General features: G+C 49.2%; 1 protein-coding gene across 1 annotated transcript in view; it reads right to left on the bottom strand.

Annotated features, from left to right (window-relative positions):
- The window catches only part of LOC144602554 (zinc finger SWIM domain-containing protein 1-like), a 16420-nt gene extending 12331 nt beyond the window's left edge, over positions 1–4089 (bottom strand). The window contains exon 1 of the mRNA XM_078415684.1: positions 4085–4089. Coding sequence (XP_078271810.1) covers positions 4085–4089 — 5 coding nt within the window. The remainder of the gene's footprint in view (positions 1–4084) is intronic.
- Positions 4090–21887: the final 17798 nt, after the last annotated feature.

Below are 21887 nucleotides of genomic sequence, written 5' to 3'. Positions count from 1 at the left end.
GGTAGGCCATTTAGAACTGAGATGAGGAAAAAGAATTTCAGTCATAGTGTTGGAAATCTGTGGAATTCTGCGCCTCAGAAGGCAGTGGAGGCCAATTCTCTGAATGCATTCAAGAGAGAGCTAGATAGAGCCCTTAAAGATAGCAGAGTATGGGGAGAAGGCAAGACCGGGGTACTGATTGAGAATGATCACATTGAATGTGGTGCTGTCTTGAAGGGCCGAATGGCCTATTCTTGCACCCAAAAATCGCTGTCTTTTTCATTTCTCTTCATGTTTAATTAAATTTTCATTTCAAGTTTTTCGTGTACCTTGTTGTGTGTTACAACTGTTGGCAGACCAAGTTCCCTCCGGGGATGAACAAAGTTCCTTCGTATCGTATCGTATCGTTAACGGGATGTCCTCGATGCTCCCTTTATCCTGTTCAGTTACAGGCGCGGGAAGAGGGGGCGTCGCCCGTCAGTGGTATTTAAGGTGAAGCTTGGTAACGATCAAGGCATTGAGAGCAATTGGGAACTTGCATATAATGAGACACATGGCCAGAGTAGATCAGGAATGAGCAAATTCAATGACAGGATAGGTTTGAACGGCCGAGTTGCAAATTCTACAACAATTGCTTTTATGACCGGCGGGTGGGCAATTCAAAATGGACTGCAATGTCAGAAGAACTGTTAGTGGTTCGGTTTCAATGTTTCAAAACTGCTAAATATAGAACATAGAGCACTACGCGACAGTAACATGGTTTTCGGACCAAAATATCTGTCAACCATGTCAAGATAAGCCAATCTATTTTGTCTATAAACAATCCATTCTACTCCATTCCCAGCACATACATGTGCTTATCCAGAAGCCTTTTAAATGTCGTTATCATCTTGGGCTTTCCCAGCACTTTTGACAGCGTTCCAGCGACTCAACATGCGCTGTGTAACTGTCCCCGCACGCCTCCATTTACCACTCGCACACATTGAAGCTGTGTCCTCTAGTCTTTGACACTTCCACTCATAGGGGCAGTTTCCCTGTTGTTGGCGCATTGACCGTCATTGCGGAGATTACTCGACAACAATAGTCATGTTGCAGTACAGCGCAGTCCTGGCAGAGAGAGTGGTATCGGCGTCCGTTTATTATTGTCACCAGATACTTCGTTCGCGGGCTCTGCAGTTAAGTCGTGCCATTCATGAGAACAACCAAACCATAGACAAATGCAACAGGTAGTGCAAAGGGAAAGACAACCAGGGGTCAAGGATGTTACATCTGGAGAGAAAGTGAAGATTTAACAAATTGCAGGCGTCCCACTGGGTAGGTTGGGAAATCAGAACTACACCCGCAGTGAGACAAGATGGAGCGAACATGTGATGGACATTGAGATCGGTTTTGGTGTTCATATCCGCGGATCATTGAAGTTTAATGCAGGTGAATCGGAGTGCGGAAGATCCACAAAATATTTCACTTTACCGACCTGCGAGGTTATTCTTCAATAGGAACTGGGTGGATTGGCGGATAATATGCTGAACCTGACAGAAAAGGGACGAGAAACTTCGCCTACCCACATCCTTCGCAGATTCTTCCTAGCCGATGTATTAATAAAACATTTGGCGTTTAGCTCAAATTTCCATCGTCTGCAGTTCTTTGTGTCTACATTTGCCCTTACTGCGTGTAGCTGACTGCGTGGACTGCGTGTAGCTCTGTCCACTTCATTGCTCGCTTCCAGCCTTCAGAGACAGCTACCTCAACGCTGAGCACGAATTGAAGCCTGGTGCTCTCCTACAGTACAATATCTTGCCCCCGCCTCACAGACTGTGCCTGAACTCACGGGTCTGAATTTACCAGATGCAAATATAAAGCAATGGAAATACACAGCATTTACATCAGGGCCTGTACACAGAAGAGCTCCAGTGAGAAATAGTAAAGAGAAAAGCCTACAACCCTATATTATGAACAATGAATGCTCCCATTTTTTTGCTTATAATATATCCATAAAATGCTGTGGGTTTCCCCTTACTACCAATTGCCAGGAACCTTTCATGGCCTCTTTTAGCGCCCCCAGTCGTTTGTTTCCGTTTCTTTCAGTATATTCACCTGGTACCAGTTTCTTAACTTTGCATACGCTTCCTTTTATTGACGAAGAGTATAATATCTCTATAACTTATTGAATTATGATCATTGTCCTCAAAATGCGAAACCTTTCAAATATAATCACCTGATCGGACGCATTCCCAATATGTTTTAGTGCTGTCCCATCCCGAGTTTGACTACACGCATTTTTCAAGAAACTTCCCAGAGGCATCTACCCATTTCAGTTCTATCCGAAACTCACTTTTCAAGTGAGTTCCAGTCAAAATTGGAAAAGTGGAAATCACTAATTACAATAACACTTTTGTCCTACATCTTTTCACGATCTGCCTGCATATAATTGGGTGACCTAAAAATATAACTCCATCAGACGGCTGTGGAGGCCAAGTCATCGGGTATTTTTAATGTTGAGATTCACAGATTTTTGATTGGTAATGGTGAAAACGTTATGGGGAGAAAGCTGGAGAATGAGGTTGTGACAGAAAGATAGGCGAGTCATGATTGAATGGCGGACTAGATTCGTTGTGCTGAATTGCCTAACTTACTTCCATTACTTACTAATTCATGAATTGATGAACGCACAACCACACACATATACGAATCTACGCACACGCACACACAAACATATACCCACACATTCACAATTACTCACGCACGCGCGCGCACAACACCGCACAAACATACATGTACACGAATCTACACACACACAAACGCCCACGCACACTCGCTCACTCTCACACACACACATACACACGCGGGCGCGCGCAAACACACAAATACACATACACACACACACACACACACACACACCCACACACACGCACGCACACACACACACACACACACACACACACACACACACACACACACATACACACCCACACGCGCACACACACGGAAAGAAACGTGTTTGTTCAAGAGAGTGTGACTAATATCGGGGTTACGTCATTCTCCCGTCCCCACTGGGGAGTTGGTGGGAGTATTAAAGAACATCCGAACTGCGCTATCGCTCCATTGTGTTCCCGAACTTCACTGGGACAATCAGATGGAACGGGCCCCAATTATATACGTCCATGAAATTAGCTATCCGATCCTGGCTGCGTTTGGTATCCCTGGTAAGCTGTGATGAGATTGTTTAATGCTTCCTCCTGACGAACCGTGAGTACTCTGACAGCCTGTTCCATCCTCTCCGGCACTTTACAGTAATCCGATGTGCGATCAACACAGAAATTGCAACTTCCGACGCAGTGCATCGGCGTCAGCGGCCATAAATGGAGGGAATAGGAGATATGTGGACAGATGTCGAAAGAGTGGACATTACGGGGATTTAATGCGGTGTTTTTAAAGGAGGAATGAAAACGCAAACTCGAGTTTAAAGAGCACATGATGTTGTGATAATTAATATGATGAGTTTCTGAAGAATGGAGCAGTGAACGAGCCTCGTCTTACTAACACTAAGTGGTTCTTGTGATTCGCTTCGCTGAGGGCTGTCGCGCTGCGCAACAATCAATCGTAACTTCAGCTCCATTACTTCGGTGGTTCCATTTAAATATTAATTTCACTGTACTTTGCTCTTCCCCCAGCGAACGTGCTGACGGCTGCGATCCTCTACCGGGGTAAGTGCGGGCTCTCGAAAGGAATCACCCGGTACATGGTGGCGATGGCAATCTCCAACCTCCTCGTTCTCATCTTTCACGTGTTAATTCATAAAATCTACATGTACTATATCGCCAACTCCTTCCTCTCCCTCAGCGCAATTTGTCCTTCCAATATATACCTGCGGGTCGTTACTCTGGACTATTCCGTCTGGTTAACCATGTCCTTCACCTTTGACCGTTTTGTCAGCATTTGCTGCCCGAAGCTGAGACTCACCTATTGTACGGATCGGACGGCCGTCACGGTCATTGTGTCCTTATGCGCACTGAGCTGCTTGAAGTACATCCCCTTTAACTTAATGTACGAGCCACACTTCACCGTGGATAGTGTGAAATGGGGGTGCCGACCCAAACGCGCCTACTTCATGTCCGATTGGTGGTTGGTTTTTTCGTGGATGTGTACCATCTCTAACCCCTTGCTACCCTTCCTAATAATCCTATTGTTCAACGGACTGACGGTCAAAAACATCATAGCGGCCAACAGAGTCCGTCGTCGCCTGAAGGCAGTGGATAGCAAGGACACGGAGGCGGAGAATCGGCGGAAGTCGATCGTTTTACTGCTCACCGTGTCCGGCGCCTTCATAGTGCTTTGGACAACGATCGCTGTAACTTTCATCTGCACTCGGGTCACTGTGAACTTCGTGAGCGGGGATCACTCAAGCCCATCTTACATCGCCTATGACGTTGGGGTCTTGCTCATGCACGTCAGCTCCTGCGCCAACACGTGTATCTACGGGATTACACAGAGGAAATTTAGACAGGAGGTGAAGAACGCATTTACACATTTAACGAGTATTATCTTTAAACTCATGACACCGGCGCGCCAGTTGCCTAGAACTGGAGGTGGGATATGACGCAGCCCATCAATCTATGATCTCACATGATCGTGCTGTTCGGTGAATTTGGTTCCATCCAGAGCGGGCATGTTGGGCAGGACTCTTCGTGGAATAAAATGTTATCCCAATGTCCAAATTATTGTAACTTGCTAGCCCCGATATATTTCCCATGTAGCGCGTTCGCAACACCTGTTCAAGGCGAGTTCATGCGTGACTTATTTGTTCTTCTAACATCAATATCCGGCACATCCTTTTTGCCCCAAATCCATATGATCCACAACTTCAGTATCAACCTACATGCTTCCCCCTCTCTTTGTTGTTTACTACGTGAACGCGCATTCACCCCCCCCTCCAGCGTGTGCCCTCTCCATCCCTCCCCCTTCCAGTTTTCCCCACGAGTCTGACTGTCCTCGATTATATAATCTCTGTTTGCTTTGTTGTCACCGTCTCCTAGCTAACAATGATTTGTTCTACATTTTCTTTGTGCTGCATCCCCTTTGATGTCTCATTCTCACTCATTACACCTCCTTATCTCTGTGTCGCCCTCTCCCCTGACGTTTAGTCTGAAGAAGGGTCTCGACCCGAAACGTCACCCATCTCTTCTCTCCAGAGACGCTGCCTTTCCCGCTGAGTTTCTCCAGCATTTTGTGTCCAACGTCTATGTAAACCGCCATCCGCAGTTCCTTCCTGCACCTTTCCACCTATATTTCTTCCTCTGGCTCTATATTTTTACGCCTCCTGTATCCTTAGCTTCTTTCACACTTTCTCTCTTTTGATCTCTGGAATTTGTACCCATCCGAAATTCATTGTTGGTGCATTTACTGTGGATGTCCGGATAACACGGCCGTTGTGTCCTGCTCCGCGTTGCTCTGGGTAGCTAACGGTTCTCTACAACAGGGAGCTGCAACATTAACCTGCGATCCTGTGTGTTATATTTCTCGGTTTAAATGTACGCTCTAGTGAAATAGAACGATTAAAATTGATTAATCTTTTCATCGACATCGATATTTTGAGAGAAAAAATTGGATTGTAATAAAATCACTGTGTGTGTAAACCTACCTTAGTTATTTTCGAATCACGTGACAGGTAATCCGTTCTTGGGTGAGTAGTGGCTAAGTTTGAACGTTAAAGAAGATGTGCGGGGAAAGTGCGGAAGAGTGTTTTGAATAGGGACAGGTCTGGATGTTGGGGGAAAGTACTTAATTGAGGCATTGTTCCTTAGATTATATGACGAAATCAACACGCCTTATGATCAAAGTGCAGGATCAGCATTTCCCACTGAGGTTGAGAGATAAAGATGGCAATTGAAAGGGTCAGTGGGTGACGAATGGTGTTGTAAGAGCTCATGAAGGAAGATTGTCAGGTTTAAGAATGAGGCATTAGACGCGGCTTTGCAGGAATATAAAGCGAGTCGGAAACTCTAGCGGACAATGAGAGCCGCGAGAAGAGGCATGAAATGTATCACCAGGCAGATTAAGGAACGTCCCATGATTTCTTACACGCCCGTTAGAACAAAGGGAATGGCGGGGGGGGGGGGGGGTGGGGGGTGGTGCTGGGGGAGGTGGGAACATTTAAAGATCAAGCAGGGATTTATGCGTCGAATCGCATAATGTAGGTGAGGAAATAAAGCAGTACTTTGCATCTTTATTCACCCAGGAGAAGGGCTTGGAGGATAGACAATAGACAATAGAGAATAGGTGCAAGAGGAGGCCATTCGGCCCTTCGAGCCTGCACCGCCATTCAATGTGATCATGGCTGATCATTCTCAATCAGTACCCCGTTCCTGCCTTCTCCCCATACCTCCTGACTCCGCTATCCTTAGGAGCTACATCTTGCTCTCTCTTGAATGCATTCAGAGAATTGGCCTCCACTGCCTTCTGAGGCAGAGAATTCCACAGATTCACAACTCTCTGACTGAAAATGTTTTTCCTCATCTCCGTTCTCAATGGCCTACCCCTTATTCTTAAACTGTGGCCCCTTGTTCTGGACTCCCCAACATTGGGGACATGTTTCCTGCCTCTAACGTGTCCAACCCCTTAATAATCTTATACGTTTCGATAAGATCCCCTCTCATCCTTCTATATTCCAGTGTATACAAGTCTAGTCGTTCCAGTCTTTCAACATATGACAGTCCCGCCACTCCGGGAATTAACCTAGTAAACCTACGCTGCACGCCCTCAAGTGTAGCAAGTGTAGATAATATAAGTGTAGATAATACAAATATGATAAGACAGTTTATGATCGAGATGTGGTGGTGCGGAAGAAATACCTAGTGAAAACCAAGGGAACTATTATCCGTTGAGCTTCTCATCAATGGCAAAGAAGCTATTGGAGGGCATTCTTCGAGACAGTAATTACTCTTATTTGAACGAGAATAGGCTAAATAAGGTTAGTCAGCACCACTTTGATCCAGGCGATTAAGGTGTACAGGATTCAAGATGACTTGATCGTATGGATTCGGAACCGTCTTATTGGGAAGAGGCAGAGGGCTATGTTGGAATGTAGATTTTCTGGCTGGGGCTCTATGACAAGTGTAGTACCGCAGCGAACGGAGCTGGAACCTCTGCTGTTTGTGATATTTGTGATGATGACCACTATCGTATCTGCTTTCACCACCACCCTCGGCAGCGCGTTCCAGCCTTCCAGGAGCATAGAACATAGAACAGTGCAGTACATGAGATAGGCTCATCGGTATGGAGGAAATAAAGGTACATGGAACATTAGCAGGCTGCGGACTAGAGAGTCACAGAGTCGTAGAGTGATACAGGTCCTTCGGCCTAAGTTGCCCACACCTGCCAACATGTCCCAGCTACATTATTCCCACCTGCCTGCGTTTAGACAATAGACAATAGACAATAGATGCAGGAGTAGGCCATTCGGCCCTTCGAACAACCACCGCCATTCAATGTGATCATGGCTGAACTTCTACAATCGGTACCCCGTTCCTGCCTTCTCTCCCATATCCCTTGACTCCGCTGTCTCTAAGAAATCTATCTAAATCTCTCATGAAAGCATCCAGAGAATTGGCCTACACTGCCGTCTGTGGCAGAGAATTCCACAGATTCACAAGTCTCTGGATGAAAACGTTTTTCCTCGTCTCCGTTCTAAATGGCCTAACTCTTATTCTTAAACTGTGACCCCTGGTTCTGGACTCCCCTACATGGGGAACATGTTTCCTGCCTCTAACGTGTCCAATCCCTTAATAATCTTATGTGTTTCTAAAAGATCCCCTCTCATCCTTCGAAATTCCAGTTAATAGAGGCCCAGTCGCTCCATTCTTTCAACATATGACAGTCCCGCCATCCCGGGAATTAACCTCGTGAACTTACCGCGGGGCCGTGGACTTAACATCTGAGCGTGCGATACCTTGCCTCGGATCGCCGCTCCAACCGCGGCCTGCAGATTTAACTCGAGGAGTTCACAGACTCGGGTTGAGAGCGGTCAAGTCAAGTATATTCGTCACATACACATACACGATGTGCAGTGAAATGAAAGTGGCAATGCCTGCGGATTGTGCAAAAAAATTACAATTACAGCATATAAATTAAAATTAACACAGAAAATAAAATTTAGTCCCTGGAGTTATAGTAGTTAACAGTCCTATGGCCTGTGGGAAGAAACTCCGTGTCATCCTCTCCGTTTTCACAGCATGACAGCGGAGGCGTTTGCCTGACCGAAGCAGCTGGAACAGTCCGTTGTTGGGGTGGTAGGGGTCCCTCATAATCCTGCTTGCTTTTGATCTGCACCTCCTGATGTATAGGTCCTGCAGGGGGGTGAGTGTAGTTCCCATTGTGCGTTCTGCCGAACGCACTACTCTCTGCAGGGCCTTCCTGTCCTGGGCAGAGCTGTTCCCAAACCAGACTGTGATGTTGCCGGACAGGATGCTCTCTACAGCCCCAGAGTAGAAGCAGTGAAGGATCCTCTGAGACACTCTGAATGTCCTCAGCTGTCTGAGGTGGTAATGGCGCTGCCTTGCCTTACCCACCAGTGCGGCAATGTGTGTTGTCCATGTCAGATCCTCTTTGATGTGGACTCCCAGGTATTTAAAGCTGTTCACCCTATCCACAGTAGACCCATTTATTTCCAGTGGCGTGTACGTCCTTGGATGTTAAGCCCTTCTAAAGTCCACAATCAGCTCCTTAATTTTTTGACATTCAACAGGAGGCTATTGTCCCGACACCAGAGTGCCAGATCAGCCACCTGCTCCCGGTAGGCCTTCTCATCGTTGTCGGTGATTCGGCCCTCCGCCACAGTGTCATCAGCAAACTTGATGATGCAGCTTGAGCTAAACCTGTCCACACAGTCATGTGTGTACAGGGAGTACAGTAGGGGGCTAAGGACGCAACCCTGAGGGGAGCCTGTGTTCTGCGTGAGGCAGCTAGATATGTGTTCCCCCATCCTCACCACTTGGAGCCTGGCGGTGAGAAAGTCCAGGATCCAGGCACACAGAGGAGTGTTAAGCCCCAATTCCAGCAGCTTCTCAGCAAGTCTGGTGCGGACTGCGGTATTGGAAGCTGAACAAAAGTCAATGAACGGCATCCTCATATAGCGCCCCTTCTGGCTGTCCAAAAGCCGCATGAGGTTCGACAAGCCCCGACCCGGGGTAGATAGCCCGGCGCGGGGGGAGCTGAGATTCCCACCTGATGCGGGAGCTTGATCGCCCGGACGAGCAAGGCCCGCCGCCGGCTACAGGAGTCAAGATCGTCCCGTCAACGGAAGGTTAAAGGCCCCGCGACCGCTGGAGGACAAAGAAGGGCAGATATTGAACCTTTGTTCGCCTTCCATCACAGTATGGAATGTGAAGGAGTCACTATGGTGGGTGTTCATGTTAAACTGTATTTTGCGTGTACTGTTGCTTGTTATGGGGATGACTGTATGGCAAATGAAATTCCTCGTATGTTGCAAAACATACACCGATCAGCCAAAACATTATGACCAATGACAGGCGAAGTGTATAACGTTGATTATCGTGTTACAATGGCACCTGTCAAGGGGTGGAATATATTTGGCAGCAAGTGAACAGTCAGTTCTTGAAGGTGATGTGTTGGATGCAGGAGAAATGGGCAGGAGTAAAGACGTGAGCGACTTTGACAAGGGCCAAATTGTTTTGGCCAGCCGACTGGGTTCATATACCACCAAACCTGTCCTATCGATGTAACTGTCTAACTGTTTCTTAAATGTTGGGATAGTCCCAGCCTCAACTACATCCCCCGGCAGCTTGTTCCATACATCCACCTTCCGTTGTATGAAAAGGTTATCCTTTAGATACCTATTAAATAATTTTCCCTTCGCCTTCAACCTACGTCCTCTGGTCCTCGATTCACCTACTCAGGGCAAGAGACTCTGTGTATCTACTTAATCTATTAGTCTCATGATTTTATAAACCTCAATAAGATCACCCCTAATCTTCTTGCCCTCCAAGAAACGGAGTCCCGGCCTACACAACCTCTGATAGAAACATAGAAAACTAGAAAACTAGAAAATAGGTGCAGGAGGAGGCCATTCGGCCCTTCGAGCCAGCACCACCATTCATTGTGATCATGCCTGATCATCCACAATCAGTAACCTGTGCCCAACTTCTCCCCATGTTCCTTGATTCCACTAGCCCCCCCAGAGCTCTATTTAACTCTCTCTTAAATTCATCCAGTGATTTGTCCTCTACTGCCGTCTGTGGCAGAGAATTCCACAAATTCACAACTCTCTGGGTGAAAACGTTCCTTCTCACCTCAGATTTAAATGGGCTCACCCTTTATTCTAAGACTGTGTCCCTGGTTCTGGACCCCGCCAACATTGGAAACATTTTTCCTGCTTCTAGCTTGTCCAGTTCTTTTATAATTTTATATGTTTCTATCAGATTCCCTCTCATCCTTCTAAACTCATTTCAATCTTCCCTCATATGACAGCCCTGGTCAGGAAAAGAAGGGGATACGTGTCAGGTATCGGCAGCTGGTATCAATTGAATGCCTTGGGATTTACGCGGAACACACTGGGATGTATGCACGTAGGATGGAAATCCGGAGAGCAAATGGGGAACATGAGATATTCCAGGCAGATATTGTAAAGCGAAGTCCCAAAGGATTCTCTTGGCAATTTACGAATAAAGGGTTCCAATATACGAGCTAAAAGTGTGTTCATCTGTGTATACACCGCGGGAGATGGCAAAAGTCCTAAATAATTTGAAAAGCCAAGTACTGATCGGTTATATTGAGCATGGAATTCTTAAGTATGGCCATCAGTTCCAGAAACTCCTCCAGTGATACAGTTGACCCCGGCTTCCTATACCTGTCCCGTAACTCCTTCTTTTGCCTGACCAGAGCCTGAATTTCGTTCGTGATCCAAGCTTCCCGCTTCGCACCTCACTCCAACAGGAACATGCATATCATCCACTCTGGCCCCCACACTATTAAAAAATACTTCACTTACCGGACGTTCGTTTGCCGGGGAGCTATTTGGCCCAATCAAATTTAACAAGTTATTGTCTAATACCATCAAAGTTAGCCTTGCCCCTGTTCAGAATTTTAAGTAGTACGTTCTACCTGTCTCGATCAAAAACGATCCTGAAGCTAATAGCACTGCGATCGCTAAAAGATTTGACCGCCAACACTTTCGTAACTTATCCTTCCCAATCTCCAAAGTGTAGATCTAGTTATTATAAAGGAACAATGTAATTAAGCCAGAGAGGGTATGAAATATTCAGAAGAACCTATCACGGCAAACTTACCTCGTTTACCAGAAACACGCTGCTGAAGAAAGATTTCACAAACACGTTTCAGAAACGTCGTTTGCTGGGGTCGCTTAACCTTGAGAAGAACATTCAGGGTGGAACATATCCGGTTATACGCGCTAAACTCCCGTTGTCGCCCAACGTCCGTCGCGGGCGTTCTAAGGGCCTTCGCCCTTTAAAATCCTACTCTCAAAGTCAACACTTGAAGTCCCCCATTGTAAATGCTTCGATGGTAATCATGTTTTGTCTTTCTGCTGACTGGTGAACATGCAACAAAAAGCTTTTCACTGTAGCTCGGTACACGTGACAATAGACTAAACTGAGCTGAACTGAACATCTGTGCAACTAAGCAGTGTATTCCTTTCCCATACCGCACCCCCACCACCGTCTCCTCCCACTTATAGTCCTTGCTCTGGATTGATATTTTACGTCTCCTCTACCCTCATTTCCGTCGCTTAAACCTTTTCTCTTTTCATCTTAGCCCTTTGTCCATCCAACTGCCAATCCAACCCCACCACCCCACCCCATCTCTCCCCCCACCACCTCAACTGAATCTGTTTAATGTTCATTGTTTCAGCAGTTTCTGGGTCTTTACGGGCAACACAACCCGAGCACATCTCCGGCTTCCTGTCCCGCTGTGTTCATGATGTTGAACTGTTCGCTGCAACGGGTGTCTGAAACATTTATCCACGGTCCTTTGTGTCACATTTCCTGGATCTGATTGCACGCAGTTGTGAAATTGAACTATTAGCATTGATGAATGTACATATTAACATCAATATATTGGGAGAAATTACATTGTATTAAAATCAGTGAATCTGAGAACCTCTCCCAGTTCTTCTGGAATCATCTATCTATCTATCTATCTATCTATCTATCTATCTATCTATCTATCCATCCATCCATCCATCCATCCATCCATCCATCCATCCATCCATCCATCCATCCATCCATCCATCCATCCATCCATCCATCCATCCATCCATCCATCCATCCATCCATCCATCCATCCATCCATCCATCCATCCATCCATCCATCCATCCATCCATCCATCCATCCATCCATCCATCCATCCATCCATCCATCCATCCATCCATCCATCCATCCATCCATCCATCCATCCATCCATCCATCCATCCATCCATCCATCCATCCATCCATCCATCCATCCATCCATCCATCCATCCATCCATCCATCCATCCATCCATCCATCCATCCATCCATCCATCCATCCATCCATCCATCCATCCATCCATCCATCCATCCATCCATCCATCCATCCATCCATCCATCCATCCATCCATCCATCCATCCATCCATCCATCCATCCATCCATCCATCCATCCATCCATCCATCCATCCATCCATCCATCCATCCATCCATCCATCCATCCATCCATCCATCCATCCATCCATCCATCCATCTATCTATCTATCTATCTATCTATCTATCTATCTATCTATCTATCTATCTATCTATCTATCTATCTATCTATCTATCTATCTATCTATCTATCTATCTATCTATCTATCTATCTATCTATCTATCTATCTATCTATCTATCTATCTATCTATCTATCTATCTATCTATCTATCTATCTATCTATCTATCTATCTATCTATCTATCTATCTATCTATCTATCTATCTATCTATCTCTCTCTCTCTCTATCTATCTATCTATCTATCTATCTATCTATCTATCTATCTATCTATCTATCTATCTATCTATCTATCTATCTATCTATCTATCTATCTATCTATCTATCTATCTATCTATCTATCTATCAATCTATCTATCTATCTATCTATCTATCTATCTATCTATCTATCTATCTATCTATCTATCTATCTATCTATCTATCTATCTATCTATCTATATAATACTAAAACTCTGCGTTCGTATGTATGGATGTATGTGTGTATGTACGGAAGATTCCGAAGTTTAACTTACAAACTCTACTCCTCCAAGACGGTACACCAAAGCGCTACGATTTTTGTACCGCCGTATTCACCATTAACCTGGGCAACTATTGTAAGTACTTTCGTTCAAATTGAAGCTACCTTTTTAAAGCTAGAGAGATATTAAAGTTTAAATTTTTCATTTCTAACCCTTTTCTTGAAGGGGCTACATTTGTTTCCAAAAGTTTCCAGAAAAGGATTTAGTTTTCAGCAAGGATTTAGTTTTCAGCTTGTGACGGCTACATTGTTTCGAAAAGCTTCCAAGAAGTCTTTTTTGTTATTGCAAGTCAAGTCAAGTCAAGTCAAGTCAGTTTTATTTGTATAGCACATTTAAAAACAACCCACGTTGACCAAAGTGCTGCACATCTGATTAGGAAAAAAACAAAAACATCTGATTAGGGAAAAAAAAAAAAAAGAAGGCTATAGTGGTCACTTTACATACACAGATCAGGAGGACGGGCCCAACGGGCACACTTGGAGAGTAAGAGTGGGGCTGGGGGAGGAGAGAATGGGGGGTGTGGGGACGGGCCCAACGGGCCCTCTTTTCTAGTATACTATTAAAACTCAGATCTTGTGAATATATCAATATGTTTGTTACATGTTTATTTGTATCAGTGATTTCGGCAAAACGGTAAACAGTCGCGCCACGGTTTTTGTACCGACTTAATCGCCAACCTCCCGGCTGACCGGCCGTGATATTTTCATTTAATTTGGTCGTATATATTTTAAGTTACAGAGGTTGTAAAGCGCTGCCCCCCCTGATTTATCGAAGTTTTTACAGAAGGGGGGCGCTGCGGTGCGGATTAATCTTCATTGTGATGTCACAATGCCCCTGTGAGATGAACTCGAGCTGACCCCCCTTCCCCCCCCCCCCCCCGCGGTATTCAGCGTGTGATGTCACAATGGACAAGCAGCTGCTATTGGGTGTCTACTCTTTACAAATTTACATTTTTTTATTTTTAACCTTTTTTTTCCAAGGTCTTCAGCTTGTGACGTCACAATGCTTGTGTGAGATGGTTGCTACATTGTTGCGATAAGCAACTGATTGTTTTTTAAAGTTGTGTTTTTTATAGCAAGTCACTTAACATACACAGATCAGCATGGAGCCCCTATGCTCGTGGGCCACCGGGGCAAGTGTTTCGAAAAAAGAAAGGGGAGGTCCCCCTTCCCCCCTCAACCCCTTCCTCCCCACTCCTTCCCACCTCCATCCCCACTCCCTCCCCCCCTCCTCCCCAACTCCCTCCCCATCCCTCCACACCTCCCTCACCCCTCGGGGACGGGCCCAACGGGGAAAGAGGGGTACTGGGAAAAGGGGAGATCCCCTCCCTCCCCCCTTCCCCCCTCCCTCCACATCCCCCCCTTCCCCCCTCCACCCCATCCCCCCTCACCTCTCACCCCTTCCCTCCTCCCCCCTCCATCCCCCTCCCCTCCTCCCTCCCTGCCCCCTCCCTCCCCGCCTCCCGGTTACAATGGAAACCCTACAAGGACGGGCCCAACGGGGAAAGAGGGGTACTGGGAAAACGGGTGGTTCCCCTTCCCCACTCCCTCCCCCTCACCCCTACCCCCTCCCACCCCTCTCCCTCCCCTCTCCCTCCCCCCTCCATCTCCCCCCCTCCCCCCCTTCCCCCCTCCCCTCCCCCTCCCTCACCCTCCCCTCCTCCCTCCACACCTCCCTCCTCCCTCCCTCCCTCCCCCTTCCCTTCCTCCCCTCCTCCCGGTTACAATGGAAACCCTACGAGGACTGGCCCAACGGGGAAAGACGGGTACTGGGAAAAGGGGAGGTCCCCCTCCCTCCCCCCTCCCCTTCCCCCCTCCCCCTCCCTCCCCTCTCCCTCCCCCCTTCTCCCACCCCTCCCCCCTCCCCTCCCCCTTCCTCCCCCTCCCCCCCACCCCCAACACCCCGCGGCTCTCTGGCAGTCTGTTGTCTTTTTTGTTTTTGTTTTGTGTCGGTGTTGGGATGGTTTTTGTTTCTGTTTTTGGCTGTGTATGTGTGGTGGGGGTGTGGGGTGGGGTGGGGTGGGGTGGGGGGGGGCGGGGGTAAACCTTTCTTTTATTAGGTCTCTTCCCCGGGGCGCAGCTCGCCCGCGGGGCCTTCCATCGCCCGGCGCGGCTCGGCTGCGGGGCGTTAACATCGCCGGCGCAGCTCGGCCGCGGGACGTTTCAGTGCCCGGTGCGGCTTGGCCGCTGGACTTAACATCGCCCGGTGCGGCCGCGGGACGTTTCAGTGCCCGGTGCGGCTCGGCCGCGGGACGTTTCAGTGCCCGGTGCGACTTGGGCGCTGGACTTAACATTGCCCGGTGTGGCCGCGGGACGTTTCAGTGCCCGGTGCGGCTTGGCCGCTGGACTTAACATCGCCCGGTGTGGCCGCGGGACGTTTCAGTGCCCGGTGCGGCTTGGCCGCTGGACTTAACGTCGTCAGCGCTGTTCGGCCGCGGGACGTTTCAGTGCCCGGTGCGGCTCGGCCGCTGGACTTAACATCGCCCGGTGCGGCCGCGGGACGTTTCGGTGCCCGGGGCGGCTTGGCCGGGGGGCCTTCCATCCCCTTGCGGGGGCTGTGCGTGTCGTTTGCCTCGGTAGGGGTCGAGCTGCCTGTCCGTGTGTGCGGGGGGAAGGGAGGGGAAGTTTTGTTGCCTCCATCACAGTGAGGGAATGTTTGGAGTCACTGTGATGGATGTTTGTGTTGGGGTCGGGTGTCCTGTGTTCTTTTCTTTTTTGCTGTGGTTTGTGTGACTGCTGAAATTTCGCTCGGTGTTGTGCCGAGTGACAATAAAGTGTTGTTATGTTATGTTATGTTTCCCCCTCGCTCCATTTTCCTCTTCCCCCTCCCTCCACGCCCGCTCCCTCTCTCCTCTGCCACCCCCCCCCCCCCCCCCGGCAGGTCGGGGAGAGACGGAGGGAAAGGAGGCGGCGAGCATGGGGAGGGGAGAATAGGAAGTAACTGCGAAGAGGGTGGAGTTAAACGTGTCGGGGGGGGGGGCGAGTTAAGAGGGAGTGAGGTAGGGAGAGGGGAGGGAATTGTGGGGGAATAACGGGGGGGGGGTTGTAGGTGAGGAGAGGGACTTGGATGGGAGCGGCTGGGGAGGGAGTTGGTGAAGGGGCTGGTGTTGAGGGGGTTGGCGTGTGTTGATGGTGAGGTAGGGGGAGAGGGAGTTGGTCGGGCTGTGAGGGGATGTAGTTGGGGGAGGGATGTGGTGATGGGGTGGTGTTGAGGAGGTTGGGGTAGATGGTGACGTAGGGAGAGGGGGTTAGAGGGGGAGAGGGAACTGCGGGGGGGGGAGAGGGAGTTGCGGGGGGAGGGGGGTGAGCAGAGGGTGTTGCTGGGGGGTTGAGGAGGGGAGTGGGAGTTAGAGGGGAAAGGGAGCTGCAGGGGAGGGGTGAGGAGAAGGAGTTGCGGGGTGAGGGGGGAGAGGGTGTTGGGGAGAGAGTGGGGGAGGGGAGGGGGAGGGGAGATGGAGCTGTAGGGGGGGAGGTGAGTGTGGGAGAGGGCGTTGGGGGTAGAGAGTGTGAGTTGTGGGGTTTGGCGGCTGGGGTACTGAGGGTGCTGCTCTGAATATGACCCAGAGGCCGGGCACCCCCCCCCTCCATGCCCCTTACCCCACCCCTCCTCTGCCTCCCCTCCTTCCTTCCCTCCCCACTCTGCCCTATCCTTCGCCCCATTCCTCCGTCCCGTTCTCCCCTCCCCAGCCTTCCTCTTAAGCTCTTCCCCTTCCCCTACCCTCTTCCCCTGCCCCCCCCCCCTACGCTCTGCCCCCCCGCTACATCCCCTCTCCTTCTCCGTCCCCTTACCTGCTCTAATCCCTTGCCCTCTCCATCCCCCATTCCGTTCCCCTTGCCTGCACCCCCCCCCCACTGCTCTGCCCCTTCCTCCCCATCCTCCTCTCCTCCCCCCCCTCCTCCTCACCCTCTCTGGATGTGAAGCCTGAAAGACTGATGTCTGAAGAAGGGTCCCGACCCAAAGCGTCGCCTGTCCATTCCCTCCCCGTTGCAGCCTGATTCGCTGCGTTTCTCCAGCACTTTGTGTTTTGCTGAAGATTCCGACACCTGCAGTTCCCTGTGTCTCCTCCATGTTGTTCACCAGAGGGGCATCTGGTGGAGGGGGTGGGTTGGGGGGGGGGGGGGGTGCTCTCTGCTCCGCTGGCTCCCCCAGCTCTTTATTTGTTATTGTATTCGGAGCTGTATTCTATTATTTGTTGTTCTATCCAGAGCACGCAGACTGTTCTCCTTGTTACCGTCAGGCAGACGATACAGAAGTATGTCTGCACGTACCACCAGACTTAAGAACAGTTTCTACCATCAGGCCATCAGGGTTCTGAACTCATAAATACATTTCAAATCATATATGTTGATTATTTTTAATATTGTCTTTTAACCTATTATTAATATTGTCTTTTTACCTTATGAATGTAATTTTTAAAATCTTATTTATCCTTGGAATATTACTGCTGTGGTGACCCGTTGTCTTGTCAAATACATTTCATTGTACCGTTGACCCTGAGACAACCTACATATGACAATTACAATTTTTATTATTATCAAGGGAAACGATTCCAATTCACGCGCGGCCCACATCCCTGTGAAACTGCCCTGTGCATAAATGTTTGGGAATCGCAGGCCGGGGTAGTGGGAGGTGGGCAGAGTGTTGGTGGGGCTGTGGAGGGAGTGTGCAGGCCGGGGGAGTGGGAGTGGGAGGTGGGCAGAGTGTTGGTGGGGGTGTGGAGGGAGTGTGCAGGCCGGGGGAATGGGAGTGTGAGGTGGGCAGAGTGTTGGTGGTGCTGTGTACGGAGTGTGGGCGCTGCCAGTGTTGTAGGGAGGATGGCGTTGCCAGTGTTGCTGCTGCCACTGGCCATGTTGGACGTGACGGGCAGTTGCGGGGCGCTGCGGCTGTGGGGGTTGGGGCCGCTGGTGCAGCTGTGGCTGTGGGGGGTGGGGCCGCTGGCTGCGCTGTCCGTCTGCCTGCGGCCGCTGGTCCGTCTGTGCGCCAGGCGTCTAGCCGAGCCGTGGCCGGCACTGGCCACCTGCTACGCCAGCCTGGCACTGGCCGCGGGCCCCACCCACACCGAGCTCCTGCACGCCCCTCCCCACCCGCCTGCCCCTCGCCTACCCGGTCACCGCCCTGGGGCTGGTGGTGGCCCACCGCTTCCTGCCCCAGACGGGGGCTCAGACACCGGGCCAGACGCCCGCCACCGCCTCGTCTCCAGACTGCTGTCCTGTCTGCGGCCGCATCTCAGACGCTTCCTCCTCGTGGCCGTCTCCGTGGTCCTGTCCTCAGCTGGTGAGCATGAAAAGGGGCGTCGGCGTTTGGGGGGCGGGCTTCTGGGGGAGGGGCGTCTGGGCAGGCGCGTCTGGGGAGGGGCATCTGGGGAGCGGCGTCTGCGTCTGCCATTTAGTACTGAGATGAGGAAAAACTTTTTTAGTCAGAGAGTTGTGAATCTGTGGAATTCTCTGCCTCAGAAGGCAGTGAAGGCCAATTCTCTGAATGCATTCAAGAGAGAGCTGGATAGAGCTCTTAAGGATAGCGAAGTCAGGGGGTATGGGGAGAAGGCAGGAACGGGGTACTGATTGAGAATGATCAGCCATGATCGCAGTGAATGGCGGTGCCGGCTCGAAGGGCCGAATGGCCTCCTCCTGCACCTATTGTCTCTTGTCTATTGTCTGGAGGAGGGGCGTCTGTGTCTGGGAGAGGGACGTGACCCTGAGGTGTGCCGTGTGCCCCGCCAGGCCCTGCTCCATGTCTACCCTCACGTGAAAAAGGCGGTCGGGGCCTCGGAGAAGGTGTTTGAGTTCATGGACCGCCAGCACGCCCTGGCCCTTCACGGAACCCTGGCTCCAGCGACACTGGGCGTTCGCATACAGTTCTACAACGTCACCTTCGCCCACCCCAAGCAACCTGACGCCGCCGTGCTGAAGGTAAGCCGGCTCGTTCCCTTGGGCCGGGGGGAGGGGTGGGCCGGAGCAGCGCTGCGCCTTACACGAGGCAGACCACGGCTCGTCTGTGCATCAGAAACCAGGCAGCATCTCTGGAGAGAAGGAATGGGTGGCGTTACGGGTCGGGACCCTTCTTCAGACCGAGAGTCAGCGGAGAGGGAAACTAGATCACCACAAGGTTCACTGTTCGCTGTGGATGAGGTGATAACCAGGGGATACAAACAGTGAAACCAGCGGGATGACTGGGGTGGGGAGGGACAGAGAGAGAGGGAACGCAGGGGTTACTTGTAATTAGAGAAATCAATACTCATGCCCCTGGGTTGTCAGCTGCCCAATCACAACATGAGCTGCTGTTCCTCCAATTTGCATGTGGCTTCACTCCGACAACTCCCCCCCCCCCCCCCCGCTCCCCCCGCACCTTAGTCATCCTGCTGGTTTCATTGTTTGTATCTCTTCGTTATCACCTCTTCCACAGCCAACAATGGACCATTGTGGGCTCCACCTTCCGTTGGTCATCTGTGCGTGTTCTGGTTTGTTTTGTACCTTTTCATACACCCAGTTTCCCCTCTCCGCTGACGCTCAGTCTGAAGACTGGTTTCGACCCGAAACCTCACCCATCTCTCCAGAGATGCTGCCTGAGCCGCTGAGTTACTCCAGCATTTTGTGTCTATTTTCAGTTTAAACCAGCATCTACAGTTTCTTCCCGCACATCCGAAATGAGGAACTGCAGAGGCGGCTTTACAAACAAACGCTCAGCGGCTCAGGCAGTATCTCTGGCGAACATGGGCAGGTGACATTTTGGGTCGCGGCCCTTCTTCAGTCTGATTATAACGGGGGTAGAAAGCTGGAAGAGAGGTGGGGGCTGGACAAAGTCTGGCAAGTGATAGGTGGATACAGGTGGGGGGAAGGTAGAGGGGTAAATAAGGAACATCAGTGGTAGTAGGTTTAGATACATTTTGTCGCGTGTATCGAGGTACAGTGAATAGCTGTGTGTCAGATCAGTAACGTAACACTACATATATTCAAGTCAAGTTGAAGTGTAGAGCAAACATTGCAGCATATAGTTCCCAGCATTGTCGCGCACCAGTTCCAGAGACAAGTCCAATGTCTGCAATGGGGTAGAGGTGAATGGTACAGTACCCAAGCTTGTGGAATGACCGTTCCGGGGGGCAGTTCATGAGTCTGTTGGTGCGCGCTTTCGAGCTTCTGTACCGTCTGACCGAAGGTAGGGGGAGAAAAGGCCCCTGTAGACCATGGGCCGAGGTGCCTTTTCATTCCATGTCGTGACCCACATCCCATATCTACCTTTATTTATAAAAAAAGTGTGTAAAAATATTATAGAAATTATGTGTGAAACTCGTCAAGAACAAAACCTGCAAATATTTTTAAAATATGGAAAAACCCTCCAAAATCGTGTCAATTTTCCGAGTTGTGATTGTCCAATCAAAGCACGTTTGACATTGACTCGGACGCCAATTGGCCAATCACGCGCTTTGTTTCAGGTTAGCTGGGCAGGGAGCCCACTGGGATCATGGCGGATAGTATTTCGTCTGATGCTCGTGTGACGGTGGATTCCGAGGAAGGTTCTTTTGTCCTCTGTGCAATGCATGTCGTCGAAACCCATCGCAAGGTCATTGTACTTAGTTCGTAATAACACGAAATAAGATGTAGTAGTATCGTGTTTTCCCTCTCTTCTTCATGTATCTACTACGGTAACTTCTACGGTATCGGTTGCGATTTCTAACGATCGTCCAGCTAAGTGCAATAGTTACACTTTATTAAACATTCGCTTATTAACCATTCACCAGCCGATTGCTTCACAATGAATGAAAACAGTTTTAACGAGGGTTGAAAGCACAGGTTAGGAGTAATTAAACACATAAGATGCCAGTTATGTCTTAATTGCATTTATTATTGTACATAATTCGAATAATAAAGAAAACACTTCTGGAAAGTCAATTTTCGCCGAATATGATGAATTAATTAGCATTTTGGAACGCCGCCAATGTAAATTCACTGGAGGAATCGTAGACAGAAGACACAGACAAAAAACGTGAATCGTCTAATTTCCAATTTCTTGGCTTTTGTAATTTCCCAAATTAAATTCACAGAAGTGTTATTGGTGCCTATAGTTTAGTTTTTTTAGCAGTCTGAAAATAATATATATCCTGCATCCTCTCTTGAGTCAGGTTGTATCCTGCGACGTCTCTTCATTCGTGGACTACGTGTATGCTACTGAAATCTGTCAACATTAGCAAAATACTAAGAGTAAGATTTACAATTTTTTTTAAAACTAAAGAGTGAGGCAAACCACAAACATGTCTTAAACGGATCGTTCTCATTTTAGTGAGGAGAATTGTTGCAATGTATGTTACACCGGTCGAGTGAGTCGTGCTCCAGATAACTGGTGTAAGGCAAAGCTGTTTATTAAAAAGTACTGTAACCTTAAAAGTACTGTAACCCGTTGAGGATGTAGGTTGTGAGAAGTAGAATAATGATCTTTCAGTCATAGCTCAGCACTGTTGACTATTGAGGAAAGAACTGCAGATGCTAGTTTAAATCGAAGGTCGGCACAAAATGTTGGAGCAACCCAGCGGGTCTGAAGAAGGGTCTCGAACGGAAACGTCAGAACGAAAGGGACAGGGTAAATCAACTCATAAACAGAAGGGATTATTTCCACAGGCTGGCTGGTGTCCACCGAGACAGATCGTTACAT

Source organism: Rhinoraja longicauda, chromosome 19 (assembly GCF_053455715.1).
Source record: "Rhinoraja longicauda isolate Sanriku21f chromosome 19, sRhiLon1.1, whole genome shotgun sequence".
In the NCBI taxonomy this organism is placed as follows: domain Eukaryota; kingdom Metazoa; phylum Chordata; class Chondrichthyes; order Rajiformes; family Arhynchobatidae; genus Rhinoraja; species Rhinoraja longicauda.
The sequence above is the reverse complement of the archived record's forward strand: the minus strand, read 5'-3'. Positions and strand labels throughout refer to the sequence as shown.